Source organism: Rhipicephalus microplus, chromosome 1, assembly GCF_043290135.1.
Source record: "Rhipicephalus microplus isolate Deutch F79 chromosome 1, USDA_Rmic, whole genome shotgun sequence".
Classification (NCBI taxonomy): domain Eukaryota; kingdom Metazoa; phylum Arthropoda; class Arachnida; order Ixodida; family Ixodidae; genus Rhipicephalus; species Rhipicephalus microplus.
The window spans coordinates 180,966,258-180,989,915 of NC_134700.1; the positions used below are offsets into that span (position 1 = coordinate 180,966,258).

General features: G+C 43.7%; 2 protein-coding genes across 3 annotated transcripts in view; one reads left to right on the forward strand and one right to left on the reverse strand.

The window, feature by feature from the left end:
• The window catches only part of Arl5 (ADP-ribosylation factor-like 5), a 34,093-nt gene extending 14,214 nt beyond the window's left edge, over positions 1-19,879 (reverse strand). The window contains exons 1-3 of the mRNA XM_037430061.2: positions 19,656-19,879; positions 12,112-12,172; positions 9,318-9,465 (exon numbers count right to left, since the gene is read on the reverse strand). Of these exons, the coding sequence (XP_037285958.1) occupies positions 9,318-9,465; positions 12,112-12,172; positions 19,656-19,701 (255 nt within the window). The 5' untranslated portion in view covers positions 19,702-19,879. The remainder of the gene's footprint in view (positions 1-9,317; positions 9,466-12,111; positions 12,173-19,655) is intronic.
• Positions 19,880-20,003: 124 nt separating this feature from the next.
• Positions 20,004-22,761, forward strand: LOC119178301 (Threonyl-carbamoyl synthesis 6). 2 transcript variants are annotated; one of them, XM_037429494.2, is made up of 3 exons: positions 20,004-20,192; positions 20,431-20,559; positions 22,180-22,761. In XM_037429494.2, the coding sequence occupies exons 1-3, from the start codon at positions 20,143-20,145 to the stop codon at positions 22,286-22,288; spliced, it is 288 nt and encodes a 95-aa protein (XP_037285391.1). In that variant the 5' UTR covers positions 20,004-20,142; the 3' UTR covers positions 22,289-22,761. The 2 variants fall into 2 exon arrangements, with proteins under 2 accessions (XP_037285391.1, XP_037285650.2); XM_037429753.2 differs by lacking the exon at positions 20,431-20,559 and having other exon boundaries at positions 20,016-20,206.
• Positions 22,762-23,658: the final 897 nt, after the last annotated feature.

The window sequence follows — 23,658 nt, forward strand, 5'->3', positions numbered from 1 at the left end:
TGCAGGAAGTCACCTTGTTAAATAAAGGTGCATAGAAATTTTACCGCAAAATACATGGCCACTAGACAACCTGCTTAAGGCACGTTTACACTAGAGAGACACGACACCAATTTTGGTCTACTGGCTCTCTTTGGGAGTGTTTTTTGTCTTATCATTAGCCTATGTACACTGCAAAGACACAAACAGTCCGCCGGTGGTTTCTCCAAGACTCGGCCCAGCCCTCGCCTTGTCGTGCTCACAGTTTTTTGTTGGCCAATTCTGTAGTCACATTGTAGGCGCACACAGCGACAGGCATCGACTAAACTTGCACACCTGCACCTCATTTCATTTTCAGCCATGCTCCCTGCTCTGCCATTGTCCCTCTCTTGGGCTATACGGCACAGCCCCCGCCATAATCCAGCCATAATAATACACAGTGATGAGGACGAGGGACATGCGTAGTGGACACAATAGGGAAACGAAAAAAAGACTTCAGTTGGGTTTGTAGTCGTTTGAAGCAAAAACATGGGGCAAATTTTTTCCCAGCCGCAGATCTCCGCAAAAAATGCCGACGACAGGTCTGTGGATGCATGTGTTTTGCTGGTGTTTTCGGTCCATCATCATGTTACACTACGATGCTGTCTTTTGAGGTGTCGTCGTCAGCCTAGTGTGACTATGGGATCTGGCGACTTCGTCGGCGGGCAATTCATCGGCCGATGATTTGCGTCTGCCTCGTGTCTTCGTTGAGGTCATGTCAGTGTCGTGTCGCTCTAGTGTAAACGCGCCTTTAGCCAGCAGCCACAACTGACAGAATGAACACAAACAACATGGCTGGCATGGCAGCTGCTCAACGACGACGCCAAACTGCAGCAAGTAATGCATTGAGTTGCTAGTTGCTTTGTTATTGGTGGTGTGAAAAAAGTGCATAAGCCAGAAGACTTGATCATGAAATTAAAAATTATAGCCCCCTTGATGCCATCGCTGGAGATACACGCACACACATGCACAAAGGCTTCACATTATGGTCGCCAGCACCGCCGGCCAGACGCCATTGAGGTGGAGAGTAAAAACATTTTCACGATAGCCTTCCGTGCACCCGACCTCGTGAAATTGAAAGATGCCATAAAAGAGCAACATTAATAGTGTGTTTTCATGAATGCAGGTTCAATTGAGAATGCCGAATGCAATTTTTTAAGCAGTCTCTGTGATGGAGAGTATACATTCGGTTTGACAGCGACAGCAAATGGCTTTCTTGAACTCATCCGATTCTGATGACATTCTATATATCTGTGTAGCAGCCACATAATGTCATTAGATGCGAATGTAATTCAATTCGAATGATACTAAAATGTCCGCTGTCACAGTGGTATAACTCTCAATATTAACAATGCTTAGCTATTATTATAAACAAGACAACTACAATATATAAACAAAAACAACAAAGGCACCATATATTCCAAGTGGTTTTTGAAAAATACAGAAAACTTTTTATAAAGGTGCTTCCTTGTTTCTATTGCTATCACTAGCTGTGCATCCGTATCACTGGGAGCTTACGCTTCCTAGTGATAAAGATCCAAAATAATGTTTGCACACAAATGGCCAAAAAACTTGGTAATTTAATGTCACGCATGAAACTGGTACACTTAATTTATTGTTTTCCGGGCATTTGGTAAGCTTATTACAACTTTCATCAAATCTTTTCTATGAAACGCAGCAAACACAACCCTTCTTTGCCAAATGTTTCTGAAGTAACTTATATAAGTGCACAAAATACAGAATTCTGGAAAAAACATTGTGTTTATACTTGGCCTTATAACTTACCATAAGTGAATTTGTATGTGAGGAAAGCACGAATTAAAAACGTACTTAATTAAGGGGAGAAGAGGCGCTTTGACATAAAGCATCTTTTTATTTAAGTTAGGACGTTGAAAACGTAGGTGATTATGTAGTTACATGTGCATACATCAAATATAAACTCAATTTTTATGTACCCCTTACCATTAATTTTTTAATGAGTCCTTAATTAAAATTTCATTTGGTCACTTTTTTAATGAACTGGCTACACGGATTATGCTGAATGAAATGTAATTGCATTCTATAGATATCAAAGAGTGCAAGAAGCATAATTTTAAGGTTCTAGCCTTCCTACAACAAAAGTTATGAAGCTTCAAAGTTCACCATTCAATTACCGTGAACACATATTTTTCTTATTTTATCTTTTCTAAAAATTTATAGCTTCCTACAGTAACATATGGCACTTTATTGCACTCACTAGACATCCAGCTTTTCAGCAAGACAAAAATTATAAAAATCGAATGTACCAAAGCTGAGAAACGCTTGACGGAAGAACGAAAGGTGGCCAAAAAATTGAAACTGAGAAAATCGCAAAAAACAAAACTCCGTGTATTTAAGTAGTGCCACACAAATAAAAACTCTTTAATTTGCAAACAAATGCCTCAGAAGGCACCAGGAGATTAGTCCTTATCACATTTTTGTCGTTGCCGTCGCTTTGCTTGTTGCAAGAACCTGGCCAATGCTGAACGCTTCCGCTCAGCACTCATTATTCGAAGAGAATCTTTTTCTTCTGCCCGTTTCTCACCCATGGAGTTTGGTTCCAGCTGAAGTTCTCCAAGGATACGAGCGGACGCTTCCTTCACACCGTAATTGAAGCGCATCACTGCCTCAGCAACTGCGGTCTCAACAGCTATCAGTGAAGCATGCTTGTCCTTCCGCATTAGAGACCATATAACCGAATGGAGTGCCTCGTTTGCATTTTGCGTCTTTCCTCTCTGGCAGCGTTTCAGCAGCTCCATGTCAGAAAGTCGCTCGTAGACTGGAAGCAGTGCATCACGGACATTTTGAGGAAAGTTGTAGGTATGTTTTGGCAGCGGCTCTCCTTTTGCAGCAGCAGCATTCTGCTTGCACCACGACTCACTCCCACTTGGGCACAAGGTGTGGTTCAATTGTTCATCAGTTGATGTGACATGATAATATGTGGCTATGGCTGCCCGGTGCATCGCATTCACATCACCGACATTGGACTTTAACGCCCAACCATAATATCTAGACAATTTCTCTATGACATCACCTGTCAAGCGGCCTCTTCCACTTAGTGTATCCCCAGAACCTTTATGCTTTTGCACAAGGTTGCGTAGTGCGGTACCCATTCGTTTCTGGACATGGTTTATACAGTCCTCTTTTTGGACCTGTATAAAAGCATAAACTTTTGCGTCTTCCACAGCACGAAAGGATCTACTGTCCCCATCACACAGCATCACTGTGTATCGCAAGCCGTGACGGGAAATTGAGCGCTCAAAGAGGGTGACTGCTGCCTCTACCTCCATATGGCCCGATTTGCACTGTGTTCTTTTGGCAGGTGTGCGTCGACTCCCAAGCCAAGTAATTTGGGTCCTCTTTTGGTGGTGCGCGCTGGCAGCCGGCACAAAAGTTTGAGAGGACAACATAGTCCAATACATAGCCTGTAAACAGCTCTATAACTACACCCACACCAATGTGCGACAGGTGGCCTCTGGTCATCCATGTGCCATCATAACAGATGGCCACATTTCCTGGATTGTCAAAGTGCAGCTCTTGGTACAAGTTTTTCACGGTCGTGGCACAGTCAAAGAGGACCTTCTCTGCCGCTCTTGTTGCAGCAGGATTCAGTTTGTTTTTCAGATGGCTCTGGTAGCTTTTGTGATGAAGTCCCCTGTGGGAAATTCCCATAACAGAGAAGACGTCGTTGAGGGCTGCCTGGCCATTCCCTGTGCTTTGCATGGCACGAGCCACCAGGAGATTCACTTCAAATGGGGCGCATTTAGCCTGACTGGGTGCCCGCCGAGAGCTCCACTCACTGCCAGTAGGTCCACAGTTGGTGCACTCTAAAGTCAGTTTCATCGCAAGTCCATAGTCACACGCACCTTTTTCAATCGAAACAGTCCCATTGCACGTTCGGCACTTAGTAGTCCTTTCAAGCAGCTTGTTTATTGCGGAGAAATCGACGATCCCGTGGGTAGCCGCCGACGGGTCAGAGTCCTCGCGCGCTGTCGCGAGCGTTCGCAGCTTGCGCTCGCTCGCGGAAGTTGCGGATAAGCTGGAGATCTTATCTTCGGTCTGCTTCTGCTGTCGCGCACGATCGGCGCTCGTCAAGAACGTCGTGTCGAGCCTTGTGCCACGCTGTCTATCACTGACGTCGTCTGAGGCGGCCGCCGAGACAGGTGGAGAAATCGACATTTCGACCGATGAAGTCGCCACGCCGTCCTGCGCTGGTTGCGCTTCTGGTGCACCCGTGCCATAATCTCGCTTTGCCCTAGTCTTTTTGCGCTTCTTTCCGAATTTATGAGCAGTGCGGAACTTTTGATATGGCTTCGCCATGATCAAAGGTTCAAAACGTGTCCGAGAGCGTAGGCCTAACTCACTCTCGGCAGCTGCGACGTACTTCGGCTAGCTCGCTTGGCACCGTGCCAGTACGCCGCCGCAACGTGCAGTTTTTGTCGAGGAAGATCAAAAACGCTTGCTTTAATTTCTTGCCAGCTTGCGCAGGTTGGGTAAACCGACGAGAACAACACAGATACGACAGTGAGGTGAACTTGCCGCTTCGAGTGTGCTGCGCCGCTGCGCGCAGCAGACAGCGCGAGAGGCGCGGCGAATCAGAAGGCGCGAGTTGGTCACGTGCGCTCACTGCGCCAATTGGCTCACGCGGTGGGACCTTTTTTCGGCGCGGATTTTCTGCACGAATTCCGAGTGGATGGAAACAAGCGCGGCGGGATATTCAAGAAAAAGCGCGGCTCGTTCGAATGACACCAAGATGGCTGCCGTACGGAACGTAGAACGGCAACTGCGCGGCGTTGAAAAAGCCCGTTTTTCACGCGTCCTTCGCTAAAAATTTAGCTCGCTGATGTCACATAAAACGCTGTCACGGCTAAAATACTGATTTGGGACGCATGAAAATTGGCGAGGTTATGCATCAGTAGCGGCAGAATCCAAAAATAACATTTTCAAAAAATCGATTTTTTTCGAGATTTTCGGTCTTAAAGACCCGCTTCCCCCCTTAAGCAACTGTAATCAGTCCTTTATGAACACTGAGCAACTGTCTGCTTCTTTGTGTCCAACATCACACTTCCTGTCAACAGCAACATGACATGTTTGTCAAAAACAAAATATGGCCCTTTCAATGCTAAGATGTTAGCAAACTGTTTAGAAATTCCGACTCCTGACAGCCCATTCGGCAATACTACAGGGCTCCAAGTTGTACACACCTATCTGCCATTTCTTTGAGCACATGTCTCGATCAAACTGTCAGGCCATTTGCACTTTCCTTTTTTGCTGTCCTTCTCAATGAAATTCCAGACTCTTAACATGCTAAGCTGCTGAAATCAAGTGCAGCTTCATTAGTAAAGAAGAAAGGGAGACCTAATGTGGCCACGCCTTGTCACTGGCAGCTGTAGACGGGCTCAAGAGAACTACGCGGCCATAAATCAGGCCCGTGTTTGCTGAAGGCCCAACTGTCAGGCCCAAACGGTTTTGCGCAGTGTGAGACAGGTATGCAGCTATACATCCAGGCAAGCCAAGTACTAATGTTACTTACGACGCTGTACTGAAGAACAGCACACAAATCAAACATGAACGGTAACTTAGAAAGGAGACGAACAGCTAAATTTTGCAAGTAATAACTCGGGGAGCACTACCATGCACAGCTACATATCCGGTGACAACAGTTTGTGTATATCATGAGTAAAGTGGTCTAGCTGATGTTAAAACAAGAAAAAGTTTTGGGGATGATGGAGGTTTGAAGCAATGAGAAATAGTTGAACAGGGAATGTCGATGCAGCAAGTACTTGGCTAGGTGGACTGACGTCACAAAACTAGTCTACTTTTCTCAACAACTGAACATCTTTTTATCACCTCATGCTGATATTACATATATGATCAGTAAACACAGAAACACAAGCAAGCACTTACAGTATAAGTTTTTCATACCTCAACTCCCCAAGACCGCACATGCAAGAACCCAGATAGTTGATGCACAGGGGACTGCCCCCAAGTTGTGTGACGTGAACATTAAAATAGTTATATTGCATTATCTCAGTATGCATGTGTTTTGAACTGCGCATTAAATTGGCATTGCAGTGGGGTCTACTAGCCCCGTCAAGTGCTTGGACGTCAGAGCAACTGTCCCGAGAGGGCAATGGTCTCAAGTGCAATAATTCTTGTTTAACCAAAATCTTCCAATATAAAAAATATATGCAACTATCCTTAGGAGCATTATGCTAAAATTGAGTGAATAGGGTTTTTTTTCCCTCTCTCTCTCTTTCAAACTGTGCTGCAAAGCAGTTCTTAGTGGAATCAAGTGCAGCATTGAGTTATTTAGTATTTGCCTATATCGCAAAGCTGTGGGCACAATTATTTTCTGAACATTCTAGACAGTACGCTAAAAGCCAGTGCCTCACTTGTTGAGTCACTGGCGAGCATTTTCCCCATACAATGTTTGTCCCTAAATGGCAGCACTGCGGAGTTCAAACAAATGAAAAAAATTTTAAAATGCTGGGGTCAAATGAGAAGTGAACTTACTAAATAAATGAACCATTTTTTATGGAGAAACTTTTTTTTTTTCAGGTTATATGCAGAAGACTATGCTCACTTTAGCTAAATTTCTTTTAGCAAGATTACAATAAAATACTAAGAATATATACACAGTGATGGAAGCGATATTTTGATTTTTGAAGCAGATTCTGGAGCAGATAGCAAAATATTCCAGACGACTCCTGGAGTTCAATGAATCATTCCAGCCTCATACATATTAATATTATTAAACATATTGCACCTACAATATTCCCTGCAAATTTAAAGAATTGTAGTTAGGCAGATAAATGGTTTTTGAACTTTGAGTAAGTGTTGTTTCCATATTTTACAAAAGTAGTGCCGTTTAAATTTTCAAAAATAAGATAAGCTAGATGAATTAACATCGAAATGCTTGTTCTTGTGACAAACAAGGTCAAAGATGCTAAAAGTGCTCAATGTAATCAGTCACATATCAATGTTGTCGCAGCAGCTGCTAATACGACTAAGAAGTCTCACATGCATTTCACCAAAATGGTCTGCTTGTAAGGTACAAATATACAACTATATCAGATATATAGAAAATGTGAGTACATGTAGCATTGTCAATATTCCAGTATACTATACAAGTTGTATACTACCTAGATGACAGTATACAGCTTGTTCATGTTCAGGCTTGCTGGATCGTCACATGGTTTAACTTCATTGTTTAAAATTTCCTCAATGCCATTTCAGAGTAGGTTTAGAGCAGCTACCAACAAATATTGCCCTATGGAGCAGCACTTTCATCATTGTATATATTTTTTGCTTCACAATGAAAACTATAAGCCTTCCGTTTGTGAATGTGTCTAATAAATCCGTAATGCCCATTGTTGACACATTAGGGGCATTAATAATGATGTTGTCTCTGCTATTCTAACCACTTAAAGATTTCTTTTATGCCATTCTTCAGTTGTCAAAAATGACCAAGTTATGCTTGCAGCAACACAAAAATGTTAACCAGATCACATAGTCAAACCATGTTCCATAATGCAAAACAATGCATGTGTATTTACGCTAAAAAATGCACTCTATAGATGAGCTAATTGCTCATAGGTTCTTAAAGGGGTACTGAGACAAAAATATTCAGAAGTATTGTTGCGTCCAAGGGAAGGCCAAGCGTTTAAGAGCCTAACTTGAGTGCACCCTGAAAAACTACAGAGTGTTTTTAAAAGCTAGTTTCAGTTCCTACTGCATCCTGACATCACAGAATTGTATAAACCTCTCGGCGCTTGCTCACAAAAGATATCGTGAAGCAGCTATTTTGAGTGTTCTGGTGCTTGACGTCGTGAGCTAGACTGCTGCGTGAAGTCATCAGAATTAGTACTTTTGTCTGACGTCAAGCTAGTGTCAATGCCTCTAGGTGCACCAAGAGCAAATGAACTTTAATATCCTCATAAGCATTTGCTAAGCTTCACACAAATACAGGAGATTCATATGCACAGTGAAATCGCCCTTAAAAAATGATATCAGTACCCCTTTAATTCTGCACTTTAGATGCGAAACAGCTCTTTGACTAGCCTTTGTAACGCTGTCCCTTTATCCACACCACTCTCCTCGCCACAGGTGTTTGAGCGGTGCCAAGTAGCTCACGCCCTTCTAGCAGTGCGCGGTGACGTCTCTCCCTCACCTGCTGCACCCTCGCCACGTATCAGCTCTCTCTCGCTTTACCCTCTCCTCCACCGCTCCCGACGCTCAAGCCCACTCTTCACGTGGGCATCATCTCACCCACGCCACCTCTCTCCATCTGTTGGCGAGAAGAAGCCATGAGCTGGCGGGTGCACGCGAGCGGCGCCGACAATGTGGACAGCGCACTGCTGCTTGCCACGCAATCACGCGGACAAGCGGGATGCTGTCGCGGTGTGCTTCCCGCTAGTGCGCGCGTACTTTCCCCGGCTGTCGCCGGCATCACGAGGGTTTGCAAAGCCGAGATTAGTGAGGTTAGCCTCACCATTTGCGACAAGAACACCGATCGCCTTCGAGAATAGGTAACAGTGGCGAGACGCGAGCCAAGGGAGCCGAGCGCAAGCGTCTTCAACGCGTCTCGCCTCCAGTGTCCTTGCGTTTCAAACAAACGTTTACTCTAGTCAACACCAGGCCGAACTTCGCTTCAAACCGTTCTTCCACCACCCGCATCGACGCCCGTTTCAACGCGGTCAACGCTGTGCGCACCACTTCTGCCTCGCATCCCGTCCAAAGCTTCTTTCTTTTTTTTTCTAGCTAATGGAACTTCATGCACCACAGAGAACTCGCATTTCTTTCCCATACCTTTTTAATGACTCAGTGATATTAAGCATGACTAAATAAGCAGGCATAGAACGCCTGCTCTGTTCACTATCCAAACAGCTCCCCAAAGCAATATACAATAACTAATCAGTTGGCTAAAAGCATTGATGCACAAATGACAATGCATCGCGAAACCACCAGAACAATGCACAGCCTCCAGTTAACGTGCTCCATTGAATGCTGTGCACCTGCACAGCATTCAATGTAGCACGTTAACTGGAGGCTGCACAGCATTCAATGCTTTGCACATGCTTATTCAGGTAAGTTCATATCCTTTCACTGCATACACTGTTCCTGTTACTAGGCAATTACTAGTGAACATACCTTAGCAATTAAAATCAAACTTACAGGCTGATGCCAATATTGCCAATATATAAACTGCAATGTTTGCCACACTTCCCGCCTGAGCATTGCCATTAGTATGTGTTTTGGCACCGTGTTGATAACGGACTCACCTCAGCATTACTGTAGTACGTGTTCCAGGTGGCCCGTAGAGACTCCTGGCCGCCCAAGTCCCACATGATGAAGTGGACATTTTTCCACACCACTTCCTCTACATTGCTCCCTATAGTGGGTGATGTGTGCACCACCTCGTTCATCAGGCTGCAGCACCACGAGAAAAAGAAGAGAAATAATAATGAAAAGACCCCCGAAGTGGCAGTTTAACTTCATACCATGCGAAGGTAACGCATTTCAGAGTGCTATAATACCAATTGAAGCCGGGGTTACTATAGTGGGACAAGTTCAACTTTTATTCCGTTCTGAACTTCTTCAGTGGTCAGAGAAGCGCTCTATTCACGCTGTCAACAAAATCAGTCAACCGCGCACTGTGAGAGGTACGAGAAGAATAGAATCGAGGAGAAGGAATCCTTGCACTATACCGACCCAAGTGTGTATCTTTATTCTCTACCACGAGAAAAGTCTGTTTGTACACACTCTATCATGAATGACAGGCTTGCCGTAGCGGACGACGCCTGAAAGACAATGATGAAACCCGTGGAGTCTTTCAAGACCAGCAAAGAATGATGAAAGGGGAGGGGGCAGACAAAGCCAGTGATTAAACAAGTGGACAGGTCATGGTAGAGCTGTCAGCCGGAGCCGTGGCCTTAAAGTGACAATTTCCCCTGTCTAAAGCTGTGTCCGGATGAGAGTTGTTTCATGTGAGTGACTCACACGACACATTAGTGAATGACACACTATGCGAGGCAGCGGTTGTAACGGGGTCAGGAAATGGACACAGACGTGAACCAGGCTAAATGGTGTATAACTAGTCAGTTATACACTAAATGGTAACTAACTGACATATAAGCTACTAATTGGCTATAGCACCGTGTCTGTTGCCTCTGTACCCTGTTGTTGTGCTGATTTCAAAGACATACGTTCAACCTGAAGAGTAAGCAGGTTGCTCCACGCTCTATAGCACAAGAAAACTTACTATAGATTAAATGCTCGTGACACGGAGAATAAGGGCACAAAAAGCAAAAATGTAGTGAAATATGTCAAGTGTGAACAACGAGCAAGAAGAGGTGTCAGAGAAATAAGAAATGTGCTGGAGAGATCCGAAAATCTTGTTCAATCACTACACACTGCAGCACATCAGTAAAACATCAGCCAAGCTTCTGAAAGAGCTTTACTGCACACGGTAAGCATACTTCAACACGATTGCATTCTTAGTTTATCTCAGTCCTCGAAAGTAAAACACGCAAAGTATTATTTCTCAACTATGGCAGTTTCCCCAAGTTCGTAGACTGCAATTTTTTGCGAAATGAACCATTGCTAATGAGCTTTTTGTCATGCACGTGCCTCGTTGCATCTTTTCCACGCTGTACCCACACTAGCCATAAACCAACACCAACTCACTTCATCCTTCTGAACTAAATTCAATAAAAAACAATAAAAACCATAAACTGATTGAGCTCTTCATGTGTTATCAAGTGCAGTAAGTTTTTTGTAACTTTATTTGTTTTTTCCATGTAATGATTTGGGAAGCAAAATAGAGCAACAGTTAAAAAAAAAAGACTATTTTCTGGCTGTATGCAAGAGCACAAAAAAGTGCTCACCATGTTTTTTTTTTTTTTTTCCCCTCAAGAGATAATGTCTACCACAAAGTAATAATAAAGTTAGTGGCGTTATGTTCAGAATTTCTGGATAAACTACTGATATAGCCAAACGAAACTAATTATAGGAGTTCTAAGATCTTTTGGAACAATGATGCATTTTTATTATGTCTGGTTAATTTCTCCTCGGAGGGGATGATATCATATGCATGTATTTATCGCTCATGTATTTATTAGAATGTTTGCAACACTCAGCCACAGCCTTTATCATTGATATTTATCACTTAGGTTTGCATGATCTGCGTTACAGAAAGATATAACAGTGAACTCCCGTTAAGACGAACTCGTTTAAGACGAATTCTCGCTTATGCCGAACAACGTGAGAATGTTTGTTTGGTTTTCCATAGACCCAATGCAAAAAAAATCCGCTTAAGACGAACAGCCTTGCACCTGCTCTTCTGTTAAGACGAACACTTTTGCAGAGACCGGGAGACCGAGGCGATTCTACAGACGAATTATGGCAATCTTGGGGGGGCATTCCCGCGGCCGGAGGGAAAGAAAATACAAAAGCAGCAACGGCGCGAAGTGAATTCGCGCCACGGCGGAGGGAGGGAGGCAGCGACAAAAGAATGGCCCGCGGCATCACCCACACTTCTCATTTGCCGCAGATCTGCAGCAAATGATGCTGCAGATCTCTACATTAGTTCGTTAAGGAACTATTTTGAGCAGCATGAAGGAACTGAAGTGTTTTTGAGATCGCTAGGAGATATGGCGTCATTTGTGGCTGCTCGCCGATGTGCACAACAGTGACAGACGTCCATTATGGACTGGGTCAAGCCAAGCAAGAGCACTTGAACGCAGTTGCCTATCAGGTTACTCCCTCAAATAAATTATTTTTGTGCCTTTTTCCTTTACTGTAAGTGTACTTGATACTTTGTTTTGAACTAAGATATTTGCATGCACCTAGGTATGTAGCCAATTCTTTTTTCGAGGGTGCTTCTGATAAGACGAACATCTGATAAGACGAACAATTCTTCATGGTCCCTTCGAGTTCGTCTTAAAGGGAGTTCACTGTATTCTTAAAAAGCTGACATGGAAACAATCAGAATTTCAGATGTTTTTAGTCAATTGTTACATAAGGTGGTGTCACTGGAATAGGCATGCAAGGCATTTAGAAGGCAATGACACTCACAACTGGTAGAGAATTGTTGTCTTGCCAGCATTGTTGAGGCCAACGATGACAACCTTGTGCTCTGAAAGATAACACAACCAGCATGATAAGCTCTTGCATTCTAAAACAAAGCAAGGGCTATCATTACATGCCTACAATGATATCATAGTTGTTTTCCTGTCCTGATCCCATCACACAGCTTCAATGACCCCTTCACTACATGAACTATAGTGCGACATCCATTGTAGCAGTAGTTACAAACTTTTATTTTCAGCCACAAACTAATGGCCGAGCATTTCGACCGTTTGCACGACTAGTCCGACACAGTTCTTCGCCTTCGGCGTTGGTCTAGTTGAGCCAGGTGATGATGAAAAGGGAAGGGGGAGGGAAAAAGCTAGATAGCTGAGTGTTGGGCACTAGAAAAGGCAGTGTGACAGGTCGGTATATTCTGACGGGCAATGAGGACAACAGGGGTAAGATGAGATCTATATCTATAGAGCTACAGTATTACTCTATTTTGCCAGCTATGTTTCTGTAAATCAGGAACCCCACTCCCAGTTCTCGTCTGTCATCCAAGCCCCGATAGTAAAGAATGTGTCTATTCTGTAGCACCGTATAGGCCTCATCTGTTCTCCTAACCTCACTGAGCCCTGTTATACCCAACTTAACACCCTCTAGCTCCTCGAATAGTACAGCTAGACTTGCCTCACTAGATAAGGTTCTAGCATTAAACATTGCTAAGTTCTGGTTCCAATAACGGCCTGTCCGGATCCAGAGATTCTTAGCACCTTCTGCTGCATTGCAGATCTGACCGCCGCCATGGCCAATTGCTTCGCAGCTGCCGGGGACCTTCTACCGAAAACGAGGAAAACGTAAGTCAACATGGAGGAGCCCTAATGGAGACAATAACAACGAAATAGACTTTATAATGAATGCACAATCAAGCATCGTGCGGGATGTGGAAGTGGTTGGCAAGGTACGATGCAGTGACCATAGAATGATACGGTCTCAAATTTACCTAGACTTGAAGAAGGAACGACCGAAACTGATACGCAAGAAGCCAATCAATGAGCTAGCACTGAGAGGGAAAGTACAGGAATTCAGTCTCAAAAGAGGTACTCGGCCCTTAGCGAGGAAACCAACCTGAGCGTAGATCCAATAAATGATAATCTGACGAGTATCATTATGGAGTGTGCAGTGGAAGTTAGACAGGACACTGGCAAGCTTTCCCAGGAAACGAAGAATCTCATTAAGAAGCGTCAAATCATGAAAGTCTCAAGTACAACAGACAAAATTAACTGGCAGAGCTTTATAAGTTAATTAATAGGCGTAAGGTATGCGATGTAAGAAGGTATAACATAGAGAGAATCGAACACGATCTAAAAAACAGAGGAAGCGTCAAAGCAGTGAAGAGGAAACTTGGGATAGGCAAAAATCGGATGTATGCACTAAGGGACAAAGAAGGCAAAATAACTACCAATATGTATAGGATAATTAAAATAGCGGAGGAGTTTTACAGACATCTGGTAGCCGGGACAACCACGACCTTAATATTATAAGACCAAGCAGTAGCTCAGATGACACCCCACCAGTAATGATTGAAGAAGTCAGAAAAGCCTTGGAGAGCATGCAAAGAGGCAAAGCGGCTGGTGAGGGTCAGGTAACATCAGATCTGCTGAAAGATGCAGGACAGATTATGTTAGAAAACAGGGCTAGCCACCCTGTTTACGAGGTGTCTCCAGACGGGAAGAGTACCAGAGTCTTGGAAGAACGCTAACATCATCTTAATACATAAGAAAGGAGATGACAAGGACTTGAAGAATTACAGGCCGATCAGCTTGCTCTCTGTAGTATACAAGCTATTTACAAAGGTAATTGCTAACAGAGTAAAGAAAACATTAGAATTCAATCAACCAAAGGAACAAGCAGGATTTAGAACAGGCTACTCAACAATCGACCACATTCATGCTATCAATCAGGTAATAGAGAAATGCTCAGAATATAAGCAACCACTATACATAGCCTTCATAGATTACGAGAAGGCGTTTGATTCAGTAGAAATATCAGACGTCATGCAGACACTGCGGAATCAGGGCGTAAATGAAGTATATATAAACATTCTGGAAGAAATCTACAGGGGATCAACTGCTACCATAGTGCTTCATAAAGAAAGCAACAGAATACCAATCAAGAAGGGTGTAAGGCAGGGGGACACAATCTCCCCAATGCTATTTACCGCGTGCTTACAGGAGGTTTTCAGAAGCCTAGAATGGGAACAGTTAGGGATAAGAGTTAATGGAGAGTACCTCAGTCACCTGCGTTTCGCCGATGACTTTGCATTGCTGAGTAACTCAGGGGACGAATTGCAACTCATAATTACGGAGTTAGACAAGGAGAGCAGAAAGGTGGGTCTTAAAATTATTCTGCTGAAAATGAAAGTAATGTATAACAACCTCGGAAGAGAGCAGCGTTTCGATATAGGGAATAATGCACTTGAATTTATGAAAGACCCATGATTACGGAGTTAGACAAGGAGAGCAGAAAGGGGGGTCTTAAAATAATCTGCAGAAAATGAAAGTAATGTATAACAACATCGATAGAGAGCAGCGCTTCGATATTGGGAATAATGCACTTGAATTTATGAAAGACTATGTCTACTTAGGACAATTAATAACCGTGGTGTAGAACCACGAGATTAAAGTAACTAGAAAAATAAGAATGGGGTGGAGCACATTTGGCAAGCACTCTCAAATTATGACAGGTAGATTGCCACTATCTCTCAAGAGGAAGGTGTATAACAGCTGCATCTTGGTGGTACTTAGCTATGGAGCAGAAACCTGGAGACTTACAAAGAGGGTTCATCATAAATTGAGGACGACGCAGTGAGCAATGGGAAAAAAAAAGGTACGTGTAACCTTAAGAGACAAGACGAGAGCAGAGTGGATCAGGGAACAAACGGGGGTTCAGGATATGTTAGATGAAATCAAGAACAAGAAATGGACATGGGCCGGGCATGTAGCGCGCAGACAGGATAACCGCTGGTCATTAAGGATAACTGACTGGATTCCCAAAGAAGGCAAGCGAGTTAGAGGGAGACAGAAGGTTAGGTGGGCAGATGAGATTAAGAAGTTTGCGGGTATAAATTGGCAGCAGCAGCAATCACAGGACCGAGTTAACTGGCGGAACTTGGGAGAGGCCTTTGTACTGCAGTGGACATAGTCAGGCTGATGATGATATTATCTATAGAGAAAAAGGTGAGAGGTTCAGGCAATAAAATTCAGGCATCTAGTGCTGTGAATGATGGATGAGGGGGAGGGTAGAGACACTTGTGAAGTCTGAGCTGGAGGTACACCTCCTTGATAGTTTGGCGCAAGAATATTGTCCTGTCGTTCTTCACGGAACTCCCACCATCATACGAAGGTGTGGGCCAGGGAAAGAACGGTGCCCGCTGCAATATACTACGGCGGGCTGATGAGCCAGCTTATTGCCGTCAATCCCTGAATTCCTAGGAACCCAGCGGAGGAAAACAGTGGGAGGTTGGGGTGTAGAGATTGCTTGCTCTTCCTCTTGTTCTAGGGAAGGGGGTAATGTGTGATACTTTATGTGGTGTATGGCAGCATGAATAGTCGTAGAAAATCGTACACTCAGGGACAGAACAGAGGGAGGAAAATGACTGTAATGCATGCACAATGGAAAGGACCTCAAGCGGCAGCACATTTGACGGGTGCAAGCAAGACCCGCTGGTGCGGGTTTCAGGTGTCGAAAGATGTGGATGATATATAGCGTAGCCGCAGGAGCCACGAATGAGGCATTCGTATAGGCAACTCCATAATTGCAATAAAATTGGAACTTCAGATTTCATAACAGCTAAATAATCTTGCTGATTCAATTTTATGAGATCTATAGACAAAAGAACTGTACTGGACCTTAAGACCTTGATAACCACAATACACGTCACCTATTCAAAATGCTCACAACAGTTCAACACACACATGTAAGGATTGTCATACATAGATAATCAGCAGTTTTCTTTTTTTCTTTTATTATGATGACCTAAACATTGAAAAAGTTGCATAGTGAAAAACCACTATACTGTTTGTATATTTAAGTCAAAGTCACATTCAAACTATGTGACACACCATAAAGACTCAAGTTTCGTAAAGTAGAAGAAAAAAAAAGATCCACACACTGAAAAATAAAGCTTCAGAGTACGGTGCATGCCTTCTATCTAATCATGAATGCAACACAAGAACCTGATACGGGCTAACTGAGAAGCAAGAAAAAAAAAATATTCTAAAGCTCATCAAGAGAGCTGTTCTCGGGTTATACCACCAACTTTATCTGCACGTGCACTATGCAACCGTTTTGAGACATGTAGGCTGGACATGCTGCCTACGAGTATGGTGGACGTAGCACACATTAAAAACCTTCGTGCCTGCACATTTCATGTAGCAATGGCAATGCAATTGGTGTAAAAGACCTGAATGTCAACAAAGCCATCATACTTGCTCATTTTCGTCTTCCTTTTTATCCTTGTGAGATTAAGGCGAACACGAGTAATGCTGTTCTCGCAGTTTAACAACCCCTTGGGAAACTGTGCTCCTCCTTTTCGGTGGATTTTTCTGCCCTACATTTTTTACAGTGACCAATTTTGTTGGTATAACTGCACTGTAAGTACAGGTGCATGTGCATTTAAGTGCACTACACCAGAGAAACTCGACAAGTCCCAAAATTGGAAGTAATACTCCCATCACACGGCACATGTCAATGTCAGTAGATATGGGTGCCATATGATGCAGCGTATGCCATTCAATCTGCGGCATCGCTACACAGGAGAAAATAATGTCCTACACCTTTATATAAATGACAATAATGCCAAAACAATCATCCAGAAAAGCCGCACAAAGCAAGTGATGAAGACAGACCATTCATTTTAAAATAGATATTAGCAATTGATGCCACTACATAAACATACATATAAAACTATCATACAATAATCTATGGCCACCATAAGCCAAGACAAACCTTAGCGAGTAGAAACAGGTGATAAACTGGACACACAACATGGCTGGTATGGCAGCGCTGAGCAAAGATGTCGACATGCAGCAGGTGGAACATTTATTTGGTGCTTACTACTTTGATTGGAGAGAGAGAGAAAGCAGAATCATATTAATCGAAAGAAAAGGCATTATCACCTCAGGTGTCATGTATTGCATTGATAATTACTAATGACCATACGTTTCTTTTTTTGCCAGTACAAAATGCCAAACAAGACCTGCTAGTTATCTCAATGAACTAAAAATAAGGTATGCCGAGACAATGCAGACCTCAAACACTTCGGACCGAGTTAACTTTGTTATCTTGTTTACCGTCACACGCACCCTCGTTGATCGTGAAGCATAGGGCCTTTTATCGTAGATCGATGAACATAACAATTCAACAAGCTTTTAGGCATCATTTGTTGCTCTGGATCTCGCTACAAATAGCCCATTAGTGAAGGAAGCCTAGTTGCACGCTCATCTCGCATACTCAACTGTCTTTACAAAGGCACCATGCAGATTTTGTAAAGGGCAGGCACAGAGATGATATCAGATTTGATGCTTTGGTAGTAATACTTCATTGACTGCACATCCTCACTGTTTGCAAATATCTTGCGAGAATAATCCCATAGTGAAGTACCATTAACGGATGTACAACTGGCCTGATATTTGCAAACAGCGCCCAAACATTCTGGCTCAGAGAAATTGTGGAATCTTGTTGTACGCTTAGATACAGCGAGCCCATGCCCTTCACCATTCAGGTAAAACTCTATGACCATTTCATGCTGAAAATATACTGAATATACTGTAGTAGGTGTTATACATATGTATTAAACGCTGCCTTTACATGAAATGATGCTTGCTTTAGTGTCCCCGGCAATTCGATATGTATACATACTACAACCGGAAAAACAACACCGCAGTAAGCGACATGTAATTCATTTCATGCAACTGAACATCTACGCACAATATTGGCATCTGTGCGCTGGAAGAGGCGATTTACTGAACTCGCATTGTTTTAAAAAATATGTAATTCAGTCCTTGCGATTGTGTCCACCTTGATAATTACTGCACGAAAATGTTCGATTGAAGTTCACGAGCAAGGATGTTTATATCTAAGTGGAAATTTTCGCGCATGGTATCGAGCAAATATATGGCTTTGTTCTTTTTTTTTTAAATTGCGATTTCAAGAGCAACGGCCCATCAGGTCCATCATTTTAGGAGCAGGAACCTTTACACAAGGTCGCCGAAGCAATCGACCCGAAACGCCGACAAAGACGCCCTTGTGCGATCGGTTAGCGCGCCAGCTGACAGAAAACATTCGAGGTATTCAAGGTCTTGGCACACTAGAACCAGTTCTGGGTTGACGACGTGACGAAATTTGTCCGGCAAAATAAGCTTATTCTAAATTACGTCCTTGCAACACACCCAACCAGAATCGTGCTGTCGAAACCAGCACATTTCTTTACATCGGCTAGAGTGAGACGAAACCGTCGGATTCGAAACTGTAAAGAAAAAAAGTCGATCGAACGGTATCTGGTTCCACGACGAACTGTCGTAATTGCTCGAATCGGGGAGACGCGGCTTACCATCATCGTAACGATGACCTTTGGGGCTGTTCGCGACGAAAACAACCAAAACGTTGGAGCCGATTGTTCCTGCAACAGGTGCACCGATCCTGCAAGTCTGGCGTCGGCAGGCAGGCCTTTGCGCCGCTCACGTCGGATGCTGACGCCAGTCGGCTTATCTAGCGAAAAGCGGAATCTGCGGCGGAATCCATAAAACGTAGCTGCGCAGGCTAGACCCGTCCCGCGGGACAGCTACGACGTGATCAGTACACAGACTCAATGAGTGATCACTGGCGAAGCGCTTCTCTGACGATCCGAAGGAGTAAACCAAGCGATCACAGACGTCAGAGGCCGAGCGAGCGCGCCCCTGGGCATACGGCCGCGTTTGCGTCATAGCGCGCACACGCACGCGATAGATAACGGCTTCCGAAGAGATGCGTCCCGTAGCAGCAGCTGCTGCTCGCGGCTGGTCAAGCAGCGGCTTCTCTAGCTCGCTGTGGAAACTGGGTCAGGCGGAAACCATCTCACCAGCCTGAGAACGCTGGCGCTTTCACGGGTGGCACTTTCTTTTGCCGCGACACAGCTGGCAGTGCACATAATATCCAAGCGAGTCATCGTCCGCTGTCACGGTTAGCTATTTCCTTCCTGGGATTTGCGAGGGTTAACCCTGGGAAAATCCCAAGTAAGAAAAAGCTGCGTGTCCGATAACGGCATCCACGAAACAACAGGAGCAAACGAGAATCCAGAGCAACAAATAATACGTAAAAGCTGGCCAAATTGTTATGTTCGTCGATCTAAGATAAAAGGCCCTATGCTTCACGACCAACCACGGCGTGTGTGACGGTAAACAAGACAACAAAGTTAACTCGGTCCGACGCAGGAGCATCGAGACAAGGCGGAAAGAAATAAGCGCGATATCACGGGATCAAGCTTTGAGTCATCCACGCTGAGCACTCACCTTCGTTTGTGAACAAGCTCCACAACTTCGCAAACAGTATCCCCATTTCAAACACGTCCGAAGCACAGTAACCAGGATGACGGTAAACCTTAACAAACGACGTGAACTTCCATTCAGCAGAACGGAAATAAACACACGCAGCGATCAAAGCAATCTATATGTGCCGTAAGGAGTGGTGACTGAAGCGGAGCACACAGAGAGAGCTGAGACGGTGGCGCTGGCGGCGATGGCTGACAACTAGATTAGATGAACAAAGAAAACGAATGAAACCATCGCCGCCGCTTTCTTTCGTCGTGTAGTGGCGCTAGTTATTATGCTACTTCTAGAGTGAAAATTATATTAGAGTAAAATATCCATGTGTCTCAGAACTACTCAACGCGTGCTCTGCTGGGTTGAGTTGAAGAAATATAAAATTGTACAACTTATATAGAAACTGAACCGTGTGATATAATGAGCTTTTAATCCAATTTCTAAGTGAGCAAGGAAGATGACCTCTTCCGGTGTTTCGGAAGACAATTCTCAAGCGGATCTCTCGGCGTATCCTTTTATCGGTATGCAGCTTTTTAAGCGCTACTAGCGTAGTTTACCGTAATTTATGTCTAGCATACGTGGTTGTGTGGTACCCTAGATATTTAGTAATCAACACCGCTTGGAATGTTGTCTGTCTTTTCGTGCTTATCAGGTTACGTTTCTAATTAATCCGTCCCTGTGGTTGAAAAAAAAAATGCGGTTGTTCTAACTGGCAGTTCTTCTTTCCTTATCGGCAAATTTTCAGTCGTGTTTCTGTGCCATTCCCGTCGAACAGAGACGCAGAGATAGTGTACAACTCGCTGCGCATTGACTCGGACCCGAAGAGGTCTGGCTGCTCCAAGAAGCTTGGTTTGGAAGGAAACGTGCTCACAGTGTAAGCTTTCGGTGTTTTGATTGCGAAGGTATTTCTTCTGGACGGTATGTAAACGCTAAAATATAATGTTCAAGCTTATGGCTGCTACCAGTTTTCTTCTCTTTATCTCTCATGAGCAACGTAGAATGTTCGTGACACCACGTAAACTTTTGACCTAGGCAATAGAGGCACATTTTCTAAAGTGAAGCTATGAATAGGACCACATAACAACCATTTGTATTGTTTATATGCTATGACCAACGGCATGCATACGGTCTCCTCAGTCGCAGAGTTCACATCAAAGAGATACGTTCTTAACTATGAATGGCCATTATGCTAGCGTTATTTTGATAAGACATTTCGCTTCATGCAGTGATGATGATGTGCCACACCATTGCTAGCGCTATCTCTTTTGAAGTATGTCCATTGTCCATGGATGCACAGACTGCCACCTCATGAAATCTTGTGCATCCATGGCCAAGTTGCTAACATGAGGCAGTTCTCTGTTCCTATCCATGTCCTTCACATTTTGTGTTTTTTGTCTGCTCCACAGTTCACTAACTGGCCCAAAACTGTACCCTTCAAATTTCTGCATTGCAGTGCCAGCTCTGGAAGCATTGCTTAAAAGATTATTTGCCTGCTGTAACATGCCAAGCAAGTCCCCCCTCTTTTTCTAGAGAGAGAGATCTTACCCCCTATTACCAAGAAAATACCCCCTCCCCTGCAGCCTCCCCCCCCCCTTTTTTTTTTCAAGATGAAGCATTGCTTTTGTAAAATGAACGCCTAGAATGAGTACACTTACTGCATGTCTAATGTTATGAAATGCTTTAGAAAAAAAAGTAATACATCGTTTCATTGGAAACATAGATGGGCATTTTAAAAAATTTTAGCGGCTCTCCCGCCACTGTCTTTAATCTGCCTTTTCCATTTTCCTGTGCTGCCCTCTGGTGTTTTGGTAGGGTTAAGTAGGTGCCGTAAGAACTGGCATTGCTGCAATGAGGGCGTCCAAGACCGGGAGTCGTTTTCCAACTTCTTCGTCAGAGAAGGGTGCATGCGCCGCGGCATTGCTGAAAAAGGTGGATTCGGAACCGAGCAAGCACCCTCCTCCCAAATATGGTCAGATTATTCTTCACCACTTGCTGGGCATTTTACGGTATTTACCAACTGGTAGCTAATTACCATTTTCTCAACTTATTCGAAGCACTGAGTGTGGTACCCAAGAGAGAAAGAGAAACAACTTTAACAATCAATGAAGGAAATGCTATAGCGTTGCTGTGTACTGATAGCCTGCAGCTTGTCTGCAAAAAGTGGAAGTCTTCTTTGCATTTGTACTTCCACTAATCTTCACTTAGAAATACTTTTTTGTTTGTGCTATGCCCAACCTCCAGCATCAGATAAGCGACTTATATTGATTTTCATCACAGTTCTGCAGTTGCCCATACTGTACAGTCTGTCATCTCGGCACATTCTGATGTGATAGAAAAGTGCTGCATATGAGAGGCACGCGCACATGTAAACTTTCGTTCTTCTATAATTTAGCCAGTTTAGGCATATTTAAGGTGATAATCATTGATAATGTGACCTGCAGAATGTCTGGCCAACAGCTGGATAACCTAATGAACCTTTGTTTTTCTTCCACAGGCATTTCACTGCTAAGGAACCGAAACACCTGAGGGTTGGCGTCAACTCTTTTTTTGACTTCTTGATACTCGCTATCAAAACTGTCCACCGTTTCGGCCCAGCCTCTTGAGCCTCTTCACTGTGACATGTTTCAATAGGCTTTTCCAACAAACATTGCTAACATGGCCATCAAAACACCAGCACCTTTGGCCAGCAGGGCCATCTATGGCTATGTGCTCTATGTGTCGTGCCACTTGGGACTTGCCCTGTATGTGCTTTGGGCATACATCCCAAGTTCTTGGCTGAGGGCAATGGGCATCACCTACTTTCCGGACAAAGTGTGGGCCATTGCTGTGCCTCTTGCCGGTGTTGTGGCTGTGTTGTTGTTTGGCTTCTGTCTCTACCCTGCGATCATTGCCTTTGCCACAGCCCCGATGGACTCTCCATCCACCATTTGCGACAAGTACTCTGTTTACGAGTACAGAAAGCCACCCATTGATGGTGCCATACCACCTATCAAGGATGTCCACATATCACAGGTCTGCCGAGAACTGTATGGGCGTTGATGTGAGAATTAAAAGCTCCTGTTACCATTTTTTCAAATCGAATGACTTCCGTGCTGGTGTCCTGTAGTGAACACAATTGAGTCCGGGCACGAAAAAACATAATGAAAAATAAATTTGGATGGATAAATTATTTCTTCAGTAACACAGGTTTCATTCATTTGGCAATGCAGTGTTGTACACTTGAAAAGATAAATGCCACAGTTGCATTTCCTAAATTATAGACTTTTTTTTTTCATTTGGTTATAATATTTATGAAACTTTCTCGGTCAAGTCCATGACTTCTTTAGAACACAGTGTAGTTTGCCGTTAGCTATAAGCAGTTAACCAAACCTGGCAGATACTGCCAAATCCACAATATTGCAGTGTGCTAATGCATCAATTAGGGCTGTATTATCACCTTTCTTTCAATATAATGACTTCTGTGACTTTCTAAGCACCTTTGCGTGCTAAGAGTTGCTGTTTCAGCTTATTAAATCTCGATTCACTCAGTGTAGGTTCGTGTGCTCAGATTTGAGTGCACATTAAAGAACCCCACGTGGTCGAAATTTCCAGAGCCCTCCACTACAGCGTCTCTCATAATCATATGGTGATTTTAGGACGTCAAACCCCATATATCAATTATCATCTCAATTCACTCAAGCTTTTTTAATTTGCTTTACTTAGTTTAAAGTGACATTCTAGCATCTCTTTAATGTGAAATTAAGGCGAAAAAAAGCTACCTTCAAAATGTAAGCAGCCAGAGGACTGAGGTCAGCTTTGCTGTAAAAAAAACTGGAATGATTTTCTTGTCGACAGTGAACTGATCTCTTTTTGCAGAAAACAGGCTTGTTATACTCTTTCGTGCCTTATTTCAAAGACATAAATTGGAACTCTATTCGGATACAACTTAAGTCTGCGGCGTCTCCTCCTCAAAAGCGGATGCACAAAGGCTTGT